This window comes from Pundamilia nyererei, unplaced genomic scaffold, assembly GCF_000239375.1.
Source record: "Pundamilia nyererei isolate P.nyererei 1_Seehausen unplaced genomic scaffold, PunNye1.0 scaffold00027, whole genome shotgun sequence".
Taxonomy (NCBI): Eukaryota; Metazoa; Chordata; class Actinopteri; order Cichliformes; family Cichlidae; genus Pundamilia; species Pundamilia nyererei.
Window position 1 is genome coordinate 2,590,195 of NW_005187428.1, and position 10,891 is coordinate 2,601,085.

Below are 10,891 nucleotides of genomic sequence, written 5' to 3' on the forward strand. Positions count from 1 at the left end.
TGTGTGTGTGTGTGTGTGTGTGTGTGTGTTAGTATCTAGTTCCTTGTGTGTCTGTAATGTCCAGCTCTCTAACAATAGACTGATCAGCCATAGGGTGTTGCAATCACATGAGTCAGAAGGGCTGGACTATGTATCCTTGATGCTTAACCTGTTTGTTAAGTTCAAGGAGCTGGAGTCTGTCGCTCGCCTCTGAGCTCCTCTGTCTGGGTCACAGGTAAGGGCACGCATGCTCTGTGTGGGGAAATGTTACCAAATAAATCTTGTTTAACCTTAAATATTGAACTGAATTAATCGATCAGTTAGTTTATCACTGAATGAAATCTGGTCTTGGATTGTTTTCGCAGCATGCTGAAATCTTTTTAAGCCACATTACAAATCCAACAAAACTGTCTCCATGGCATCTTTATAACATCTTCTGTGACTGTACAGCAGCTTGAACATGTACGCACACAGACACTATTGATAAATTCATCATTTTTCCTTACTTTTACATTTTGTTATAATAAAAACTTGTTATTGGCAGAATAATAAGCAGACGTAGACAATAACACATTCTATACATGAGTAGAATTTCAATGTTTTACTTCAAACTTAACTGGAGATATTAACTTTACATTTGAAGCCGTTCTGCCTACAGCATCACCATCTGCACAGTAATAAAACACTTTTTTATAGTTGTCGTCAGTAATTTCAAACTTGTGACAGGACTTTGATCACATTTAGTTGAATAACTATGTGTACCCTTTAAATACGCACACAGAAGTGTTTTATTTGGGCATATTGAGCAGGAGTGTTATTGTGTTGCTGCTGTTGTCCAGTTAAAGATCAGAATAGACATCTTCAACTCTGGCCAGGCTAAGATATCTGATCCAACGCTGACCCTCATTGTAAACTGTGTGAACGGTTGCTATCTCAGGATCTACTATGCTGCTTAATGATCAGAAATAGTTGTTGGTGTAAATATAGGCTAATAGGGTGTCCATTTTGCAGAGCTCACCCTTAACAAAATGTCTGACACAGAAGAAGTCGGGGAGGAAGACGTTCAGTATGTGATCAATTTTACACTTTTTTTTTAATCTTCATGTTATTATGAGTGCAACATTTCTTTATTGTGTAATTAAGAGGACATTTTTAATTGTGGCAATGTTTCTGCTCTCTTCCAGGGAAGAAGATGGTAAGAAAATTGCATCTACCCATTATTTTATACACCTGATTTCATTCCCAGTTTACTAATCATGTGTGCTCCTGGTCATCAGCACAAGATGACTCAAAGACCAAGCCTAAGTACGTTTCTTAACTTCCCTTACGTTGAGCAGTTTAAACCTCACTTAGGACAAATCATTCAACGATAAACTGTTCACACCTGCAGGTTTATGGCAAACATTTCGGCCCCGAAGATCCCTGATGGTGAAAAGGTGGACTTTGATGTGAGTCAGCCTCATCAAACGTCTCTCCGTTTGAAACTGACCAGACACATTTCTCACAATGTTTGGTTTTTTGACGCAGGATATCTACAGGAAACGTCAGGAGAAGGATCTAGCTGAGCTGCAGTCTCTGATCGAGGCTCACTTCGTCCAGAGGAAGAAAGAGGAAGAAGAACTCATTGCCCTCGTTAATAGAATTGTGAGTTGGTTGCAGAGCAGTCAAAGTGTCTGTACCCGGCTGAAGTTCACCGTGACTGCGCGCACCTTTGTGTGTTTCTTGGTTGTTGTTGTTTTTAGGAGAAGCGTCGTTCTGAGAGAGCCGAGCAGCAAAGGATCAGGGCGGAGAGAGAAAAGGAGAGACAGAACAGACTTGCGGTACGGACGTGGATTTACACCTTCAGTCTACTGTTTATTATTCCACCTGCAGCTAAAACAGTATTGAATGATTGGCTTGTGCTGCGTGCAGGAGGAGAAGGAGCGTAAGGAGCAGGAGGAACAAAGGAAGAAGATGGATGAGGACGCAAAGAAGAAGAAGGCCCTCTCAAACATGTCTCAGCAGTATGGTGCTGGACAGAAGGTCTCTCAGTTTCCTGTGAATGACAGAATTAGAATAGTATGAAGCAGACATCTGCTTGCTTGACTTAATGAGAATGGATCACCTGAGTGGATAGTCCACTGTGATGCTCCTACTGCAGTAGCTTTGCATGATTTACAGTTAAAAGTACTGGGCCCCTCAGTTTACCCACAAAGCTGGTTTTATCTACTCCACCTTTACGACTCTTCTCCCATTAAGCTCTCTCTTTTGATTGGCTGTCTCTGATAAACAGAAGCCTTGAAGGTGGAAAAAAATGTCTGAAACTGAGCATTCCCAGCTCTCTGAAGACTTTAGGATTACTTGTACATATGCTGGAATGCAGTTTAAAATAAGTTAATAATAATAATACATAGAGAATGTTGAGGCGGATTCATGCTCATTCTTTATGTTATGTTACGCAGAGTGACACCAGAAGAGGCAAGAAAACAACTGAGAGAGAGAAGAAGAAGAAGATACTGGCTGAACGCAAGAAACCTCTTAACGTTGATCACCTGAGCGAGGATAAACTCAAGTATGACAACACTATGCAGGGCTTCTTCAGTATTCATAGTTCATTATGTTTCTAAATACTGGCCACAGATAACTCGTGTTAATACTGCAACATATTTAATAGTAACAGGTCATTTGATACGTTTTTGGTATGAATTTCTACTTTAGGGATAAAGCCAAAGAACTGTGGGAGTCACTCATGGGGCTGGAGGCTGAGAAGTTCGACCTCAGTGAGAAACTTAAAAGACAGAAATATGATGTAAGTCATGAACTATTAATCCGTTCTGTGATATTACTGTCATTATTTAAAAAGACAAAATAGAACATTGAGTGTATTTATGACCAACAGCACGAGAAACACCTGAAGGCAACCATCCTGCATTTATCATTTATTGATATTTGTTGGTGTGGTTTGCTAGTTTCACGATTCACGTTAGACCCCGTTGTGTAAGATTATCAGCCTTTTTATTTCGAAACACTGAGATGTTTATGTGCCGTTGCAGATCAACCTGCTTCTCTCTCGTGTTCAGGATCACCAGAGGTAAGCACACAGCTCCCCCGCTGGATCTCTTCCTATTTTGATGACCTTCTAAGGTTTCTTGTCTTACATAAAGCTTCTGTTTCTCCATTTCACACTTTTCTAAGATACGATTTCACCACTCACAATCAGAAAATAGATCAGAGACCGCAGTTATGAGTGTATTATGTTCTAAAAAACAGTGTCACTCAGCTCAGCGGATACTCGAGAAATCTATCATCTGTGACATTATTAGAAAAACACATCACGTACCCTGTTCTTATAGTTTGAATTTATTTTCTCTTAAACAAACAGCATGCAGCTTGACAGCATACTCCCATAAAGTCAAAAGCCTTAAATGTTTGCGGTTAAAATTTCTGCACTTAAAATATTACCAACTTAATCATTTCCACATCATCTCATGACTCCCACAGTCTTTGTATTTCCGTCTTTAACATCTGTACCCTGGGTAATGGCATGTCGAATTGCTAAATAATGAAACTATATGATATCCGTGTTTATTAAACTCATTGGTATCCCGAACCTTTTCAGTGCCAAAGGTCGTGGAAAAGGCAAGATGGGCCGTGTGAGATAAAGCTGCTACAAGATAGAGTCGAGGCAAACGGTGACACCAGCGATGGACCCTGGTGTCTATTGTCCATGTGTTCATTCTTCTATTGTGTAAGGTTACGTGTCAGTTGCTATGGTCATAAAAGTACAAAACAAGTGTTTCTGTGTAAATTTGTCCACTATAACAACTCTTACACAAAAATTCACACTGAACAGCAAATGTGTCTAATCTTGCATTGTTCTTGTGTCGCTTTAAAAATAAAGAAATAATGAATGTATGATGTATTGGTATGGGGTATGTTAACAATTACAAAAAAGTGCATTGCAGTGCACAAATTACTTCAAAATCCAATAAAGAGGGCATATACATGGTGTCACATGAGTTTTCATTTGTAGCTTTAATCAAAATCTACAGTTGGAGCACATATTCCTCAGCAAGGCTCCACATAGTGGTGATGTATAATATTATTTATGTACTGTTTTACTTACATTAAGAAAAATATAATAATCTAGGACAGAAGTATACGTGATGCCGATGGCGAGTGACTAAAATGTACTTCCCCTGATTATTACTTCCTTGCTGTACATTAAAACTATGTTTCCATATACACATATCCACACCAGTGCATTTCTGAGTTGTCTCTACAGCCTGAGCTGCTGCATGACTCGACAGGGAGGTGGGATGGTCCACATGAAGACAGTGAGGGTCCCCACAAGGATGAAGAGAGCTTGCTGAAGATTGCTCATCCTCACCACAGGTGGGTTTCTCGGATCTCTGCTATCACCTGGCTGGCTTTCTGCAACGCCTAGACACAGAGATGAGAAGACAGATGTAATCTAATAACTGATTTTAATGTCGTCATCACACCGCATTAAGATCATACTGGGATGTACAGTTTCTCCATCAAGTCACACAAGAGAATCACAAGTCTGATTTACTGCGGTAAGTAGAGGGATTTTTATGCTAAAAAGATTTGAAAAGTCATCTGCTAGATTGATTCATTTCTCGTGCCTCATATTGGCTTCAAACAAATGTCTAAATGAACGTTTGTACAGAAAGATGCTGTGTTCACAGAACAGTCAGTGCAACAATAACTTCAGAGCACTGAGGAACCACGTATATCTCTAATGTTGCAATAACAAAGCATGCTAAATAGTTAAGGCTTTTCCTAATTCATAAGACATTTCTTTGTCTTTAGAAAAAGAAGTTATATATTGTGGCATGCAGAGGAATCTTCACAAGGAAGCTCCACACACAGATTGAGCTTGCTGTTTGACCCCAAGCTGGTAGGGGGAGCTCTTTATTAAACACTTGCTGGTGCTACACTGTGCTTCGAGGGTCAATAACAGCGTAACAGAACTCATTTATGGTACTGCATTCTTTCTATAAAACAATAACTGTCAGTGACTTTGTACCGCAGTACAAACACAACATTTAAGATAATAGTTAAAAGTAACGTAACCATAAACAACAAAACAAGAACATCTAAACAGCAGCACGTCCTAGGGCATGATGAGAGAGAACTAGCTGCTCCCTCAACACGCCACAATATTATATTTACTGGATAAAATATAACTTTGTATGACATTGGCTCATGCTTTTTTGTGATGAATCTGTCACCTTGAGCATGTCAGCAGCCTCGTTGCGTCTTTGAGCCATGTCCTCGGACTCTGTCAGCAGGTCGCTCAGCAGCGTCGTCTTATATAACTGACCCACCAGCTCACTCTGCAGGCAGTCCTTCACATGGTTCACCAGGAAGTGCATCACTGCCTTTGGTACACTGAGGCCAAACGCAGTAAAACGTATAGTAAGGATTAACGATGTTAACGTTTACTCTGTTGCAGATGAAAAACCGTGAATCCTTACCTGTCTTGGATGTTTTTCCGAACAATGAGGAAATATGACTTGATGAGTCTCTCGATGACCTCACAGTCTCTCTGCTCCCGAGCAGACAACTTTCTTGATACTGGAACAGGCTGACAATGAAATAAGAGATACTCTAATAGCTATAATATTCGGCAGATTAGTGCACTTACAATACATCTACAGAACATTTTACCAATACCAGATATTGCCATCGAGCAAAAACAATTTTTAAACCTGCTTATACAAATGCAGAGTTCTCACCACATCTAATAGGTTGACAGCATAGCCCTTCTGGGGACTTGCAGTGATAAGAGGCTGGGGCATGGCCCTGTCACCAGCTGGAACCTCCTCGCCCTTTCTCACCATGCTCCTCCAGTTGCCCGTGCCACTGTCTGTCTGGTCACTGACAGAAGAGCTCTGAGAAACACTGGCTGCTCCCTACAGAGGGGAGAGATATAAGAGGTAATGAAAACAAGTAAAATCATCAGCTGATCCAACATTAAAAAAACCAGAGCACATCCAGAAGGAATTTCCTGATAATTTTTGACATGCTTCAAATATCAGCATGCCATAGGTCTTCTTTGACTTCAGTACAAAGACGTTCATCCAGATTGGTGCTCATTGTCCTGACTGTGAACTGAGCAAGCAAAGGGAATGTGTGGATAAAATGACAGGCAGTGTGTGACTGGGTGAAGCAATTATGACACAAAGGCTTTTTAAAGTTATTTAACTATATAAAATTTGATATAAATCCTGAGTGTAATTGCTCTTGGCACAAAATGTAACAGATTTACCTAAACCAGATCTTGAATATCTTTCTTTGGAGTGAATATATAATAAAATTACAAAGAGTGTCCATATCATATAGTCTACCATTGCTAGTAAGGTTTTCTTCAATTCCCCATTAAAAGAAACCCCAAAACAAACAAAAACCTCATGTCATTTCAGTTGAGCTGGGAATTGTGCTTTTTCTATCCGTGCAACCAGCATGCAGAAAATAGGGTTAGATGCAAATCAAAGTGTAAGAGCCAAAGAAACACAGTTTGGCTGATTTTAAAGGAATCAAAGAAAGTCTGGGGGTGGGCAGATGTAGACACAGGCAGGGGAAATGAACAAGACACACCTTAGTGACCTCGCCCTCATGGGCAGAAGTTTCGGTGGGGGAGAGAGACTGCCCCCCAGGACCTCTAAGGGACTAAAGAAAGACATGAGGAAGAAAGGAGAGGAGCATGGACAGGAGCTATAAGCCGAAGGTGTGCATGAGCCTTACATACAGTAAGATAGAAGAAATGCCCGACATACAAGTTGGGCAGCTTCAGATTAAGCAGACTGAAAGCACATAATTTTTTTATTTGTATATTTAATTATATTCTTATAACTTTATATATGCATGTATACGTGAACAGCTGGTTTTGCCCTGACTAAATAAATCTACATGTGCAGGAAAGAAGAAGTTAAAGTGCGTTACCACAAAGCAGTTACTCTCAGACAGACAAACTGTACCTTATCTCTGGGAACGGCAGAGGGCAGATCTCTCAGTCTATTCCGTCTCTGCTCCTACAAAAACAAAATTTTTGAAAAATATCACAAGCAGAAGAAGAGAAAATTCTCCCTTTTCTGGAAAAGAAAAATCATAATTAAAAACAATCAGTGTGAGGTGACAAAAGAGGATTATACAAACACTGCATTAAATAAATGTAATGAAAGTAGTGGCCAATCTCTTACTTCGATGTTGTTGTTCATAAGGCCACTGGCATCAGCAAAGTCGGGGTGTTTGGTGTTGATATACGCCAGCTCAATGGCAACCAAGTTATGTACCTGAAAATCGATTCAGAAAATAGGTTTTTCAGATTAGGGGCTGTTTGTTAACTTCCTTTATAAATACCACAAGTGTGAGGAGTTCCTGACCATTTCATTTGTGACTGGGAGCCTTTTTCTGAGAAGGGATGTGACCACCTCTACTATAGCATCATGAAGCTTTGGAAACCTCAGTAACTCCTGCAGAGATGATGAACAATCAATCAAAATGAAAGCCTAATGTTACAACCTTCGGCAATTACAGCACACCTCTGTGCTTTAGTCGCTGGTGAGGGCGTGTCTGACCTGCGTGCTGTAGTTACTGCAGTGCTGGATGATCCTCTGCATCTCCTCGTGAACTAGCTCCACGCAGCGCAGGCTGGGCTCTTCCAGACGCTTGACCTGCCGCTTCACGAGCAACTCAAATGAAACCTCGGGCACAAACAGAGCCGGCCTCGGGCCCTGACAAAGGCAATTAAAGTGTAAGCTTTGAAAAAAGTGCCTTTTAAGACAATCAAATCAACGGATGTCACAGAAACCAACCGTTGCATTTCTGATTGCAGTGAGCACGTCAATGGTTGTCAGACCGCCCAGAGGATCGACTGACTCCAACGTGCGACCGAACGTCTCGTGGAATATATAACAAATCCGTGCTCCACCACACCTGAGGAGGAGAAAGGACCACATTAAAGCACACTCAGATGCAGAATGTGCTTTCATTAAGGAAAGTATGACGCTAGCGCCCCTTGGTGGCATAACAAAGTAAATGCAGTTTAGAGTTGTGTAACTCACAGTTCAGCTGTCTCGATGTACTTGGCCGTGCCCTCTATTGTGTTGCAGTACTCTGCAGCAAACTTGGTGATAATCTGAAGCAACGTGGCACTCTTATCCTCGACAGGTTCACCGTAACTGTTGAGTAAAGACTGATACTGCGCTGCCAGCACATTGATCCTCGTCTTCAGCTCAGGGAGACAGTCTCTGATGTGGTGCATCAGTAACCTGTGGTAATAAGAAAGGAAGTCGGCAGGCTTGTTACGGACTAGTGTAGCCAGTGCTGTTTCATCTTGTCAGGAAGGGACTAAAACTCAAACATTTAAGCTAAAAAAAGGTCAATATTTCAAATTTAAATACATACATAATGTATCACTTTCATACCTGTTCAATGTTCTAGCCAGATATTTGGTTCCATTTCTGTTTGCGAGGGAGGGGTACTTCTTTTGTAAGAATGCATGTTCATCTCGAATAGAATCTGCCACCAGCTTCTTCTGATTGATATCCAACTGGCTCCTGATCAAGTGCACAAACAAAAATAACTATGAGGCTGAGTTGAACTTAAAAGGCGCAGTTTTGCCTTGTGTGACCACTCACTACACCGATACCTGTTTACTACTCCAATAATGCCCAGTTTAACAGGGATGACTCTGCCCATCAGGACATCCATGGCGTCCGTACCAGCATCCATCAGGTCAAGCTTGGTTATCACTGCTAGCGTCCTCCTACCTAAACACAGAACGCACAAACCCAATGTTAAAAAACCACTGCTGAGGAAAGAAAAGCAAAGAGCACGTGAGGGAGAAATGAAAATAAAGGCTTGTGCTGATTTAACTAAAAACAACCAGGAGAGAAGAGGAAACCAAAGAAAAACAGGGATGCCATTTACCATCAGGGTCAACCTCACGGGCCACCTTGAGAGCCTCTGATGTAGCCATATCTGTGTTGGCAGCAGTCACAGCCAAGATGATTGAATTGGGGTTGGAGATATACTTTAAAATCAGCTCTCTGATCTGGATCTCTATGTCTTTTGGCTGATCGCCCACTGGTACCTGTTTTAACAAATACAAGTAGACTTTATCCATGGCAGATGACCACAGCTGATTAATAAATAGCAGTGGGGTATTAAAGCCTACAACCACATAACTACTCATGTAAGCACATTTATTTAACACTTATCAGTCCTTTCAAGCTACATGTAACTAGCTTTCATCTGAATAATCAATGAATGTGACCTGGACAGAGATACATGAGCAAGGAGAAAGAAAAAATCATTAAATCAGCTAATGTACAATATGGATCAATATGCTTCCTAGTTCCTGTTATAAAACGTACAAATAGCTTAGATCCAGCACAAAGTCAAGACTTGCAGTTGCTTTTAAGGACTTTTTTAAAGGAAGAACTATTCATGGTTTTTAAACCTTTTAAAAACTTAGAGATACCCTGTATGAAATGTATCTGCTAGATCATTTTATCTTCTTAGATCACACAGGTCTAGACTTGGAGAAGCAAACTTGTCTTACCTTGGTGATGCCAGGAAGATCCACTAATGTGAGATTCACAACTTGTGGAGAGAAGATTTTTAGGTGAATGGGTTCATCGCTAATTCCCTGCAAACATAATAAAGCACCTTTCAGGTTGGTGTGGACATTTAAAGCTCATCCATTTTCTCCATTCATGTTTGACACTCACTTTGTTACTGCCAGAAATTCGTTCCGTTTCTGTCTCGATTTCGTGTCTGATTTCCTCAAAATCTGCGTAGATCTGAAAAGATGATTTAACCATGAATATTAAGGGGGTAAGAATGAGCAACATTAATTTTAAAAAGCATTTGTTGACACTGAAAAGACAAGGACAGCCGGGAGGAGCAGAAAGTACATGACAGGGAACACTTACAAAGAAATCCTGAGAAAATCCAATTGATATCACGAGGCTCTCAGCACCTCATAAGAGCTTATTTGTTCAAACATGAAGAACTACAGTAAATGAAACTCAGAAAAAGACACAATGTAGCTTTGGAGGACATTAGCCCTGTGGCCAAAAAGATATTTTTAGCAGCTGAAAGGGTGTGTGTGCCTGATCCTGTAACATGTTTTACATTTGAGGCATGCCGCAAAACCAGAAAATGTCGTCCTGTTCAATGCATATGTGTCAAAGTAAATATGGGGCAAAGAACAAAGATGTGTCTTTTTTCACCTTTGTATTTGAAATATTCAGATGTTTCTAATACACAGTACAGCATGGGCATGAGAGTGTTAACCTTGTGGAGAATAGGCTGAAAAGTCTACCTTGTTTTTGGTGTGTAGGAATTTGCCCCATTCTTCTCCATCGATGCCTGCAGAAATACAAAGTCGAGGACAGATGTTTTAGATACAGATTACGTGATAGATGTGGCCTTGAGACAAACGTTATTATTATTACATCCCTGATTTAAATGTGTTTTCTGCCGGCAAGGATGTGAAAGATAAACTCTTAAGAGGAGAAGGCGCCACAGCTGAAGAGTTGTTCTCACATAACAGTAAAGGAAGTAAATAACCTAAAGCAAAAATAAAGTGCATTCTGGAAAGCAGAAACCTAGAAAGGCTATTTAAAAAAACAAAACAAATCAAAGTAAGCTGATTTTTGATGCAATAATCAACAGGTTGGGGTGTGTTGTTCATCTGAAGGAAGCTGCTCTATGAGGCCCTTATAATTATTTTCAACACAATTGTATATTTTTTGACCAGAATATGCCAACTCTCTTTAACAAACTTCAAATGACAGACACCAGCCTATTTGGGCGGAAGGGCATGAGATGAAGCCACATGGTTTTGCAGTTTTGGAAAAGCTATACAAATACAAAGCAAGATGGGGACAAATAC

General features: G+C 40.5%; 3 protein-coding genes across 3 annotated transcripts in view; 2 read left to right on the plus strand and 1 right to left on the minus strand.

Moving 5' to 3' along the window:
• The window catches only part of cald1b (caldesmon 1b), a 21,175-nt gene extending 20,240 nt beyond the window's left edge, over positions 1–935 (plus strand). The window contains exon 17 of the mRNA XM_005728250.1: positions 819–935. Within this exon, the coding sequence (XP_005728307.1) occupies positions 819–935 (117 nt within the window). The remainder of the gene's footprint in view (positions 1–818) is intronic.
• On the plus strand, positions 115–3,962 carry tnnt2d (troponin T2d, cardiac). The gene is made up of 12 exons (XM_013909586.1): positions 115–214; positions 991–1,045; positions 1,164–1,174; positions 1,257–1,284; positions 1,370–1,427; positions 1,507–1,623; positions 1,722–1,799; positions 1,891–2,001; positions 2,421–2,530; positions 2,677–2,767; positions 3,012–3,049; positions 3,578–3,962. Exons 2-12 carry the CDS (start codon positions 1,008–1,010, stop codon positions 3,618–3,620), a joined length of 723 nt encoding a protein of 240 aa, XP_013765040.1. The 5' UTR covers positions 115–214; positions 991–1,007; the 3' UTR covers positions 3,621–3,962.
• A 12-nt stretch (positions 3,963–3,974) lies between these two features.
• Positions 3,975–10,891, minus strand: part of dnm1l (dynamin 1-like) — a 10,611-nt gene continuing 3,694 nt past the window's right edge. The window contains exons 3-19 of the mRNA XM_013909541.1: positions 10,319–10,365; positions 9,723–9,794; positions 9,554–9,640; positions 8,920–9,082; positions 8,639–8,759; positions 8,415–8,546; positions 8,052–8,258; positions 7,803–7,923; positions 7,566–7,721; positions 7,371–7,460; positions 7,188–7,280; positions 6,966–7,019; positions 6,586–6,657; positions 5,724–5,900; positions 5,463–5,572; positions 5,217–5,376; positions 3,975–4,401 (exon numbers count right to left, since the gene is read on the minus strand). Of these exons, the coding sequence (XP_013764995.1) occupies positions 4,345–4,401; positions 5,217–5,376; positions 5,463–5,572; positions 5,724–5,900; positions 6,586–6,657; positions 6,966–7,019; positions 7,188–7,280; positions 7,371–7,460; positions 7,566–7,721; positions 7,803–7,923; positions 8,052–8,258; positions 8,415–8,546; positions 8,639–8,759; positions 8,920–9,082; positions 9,554–9,640; positions 9,723–9,794; positions 10,319–10,365 (1,919 nt within the window). The 3' untranslated portion in view covers positions 3,975–4,344. The remainder of the gene's footprint in view (positions 4,402–5,216; positions 5,377–5,462; positions 5,573–5,723; positions 5,901–6,585; positions 6,658–6,965; positions 7,020–7,187; positions 7,281–7,370; positions 7,461–7,565; positions 7,722–7,802; positions 7,924–8,051; positions 8,259–8,414; positions 8,547–8,638; positions 8,760–8,919; positions 9,083–9,553; positions 9,641–9,722; positions 9,795–10,318; positions 10,366–10,891) is intronic.

Coding starts and splice junctions, on each gene's coding strand:
- tnnt2d (XM_013909586.1), top strand. CDS start 1,008: ATGTCTGACACAGAAGAAGTCGGGGAGGAAGACGTTCA. Junction 1,624..1,721: donor TTGCCCTCGTTAATAGAATT/GTGAGTTGGTTG, acceptor TGTTGTTTTTAG/GAGAAGCGTCGTTCTGAGAG. Junction 3,050..3,577: donor CGTGTTCAGGATCACCAGAG/GTAAGCACACAG, acceptor GAACCTTTTCAG/TGCCAAAGGTCGTGGAAAAG.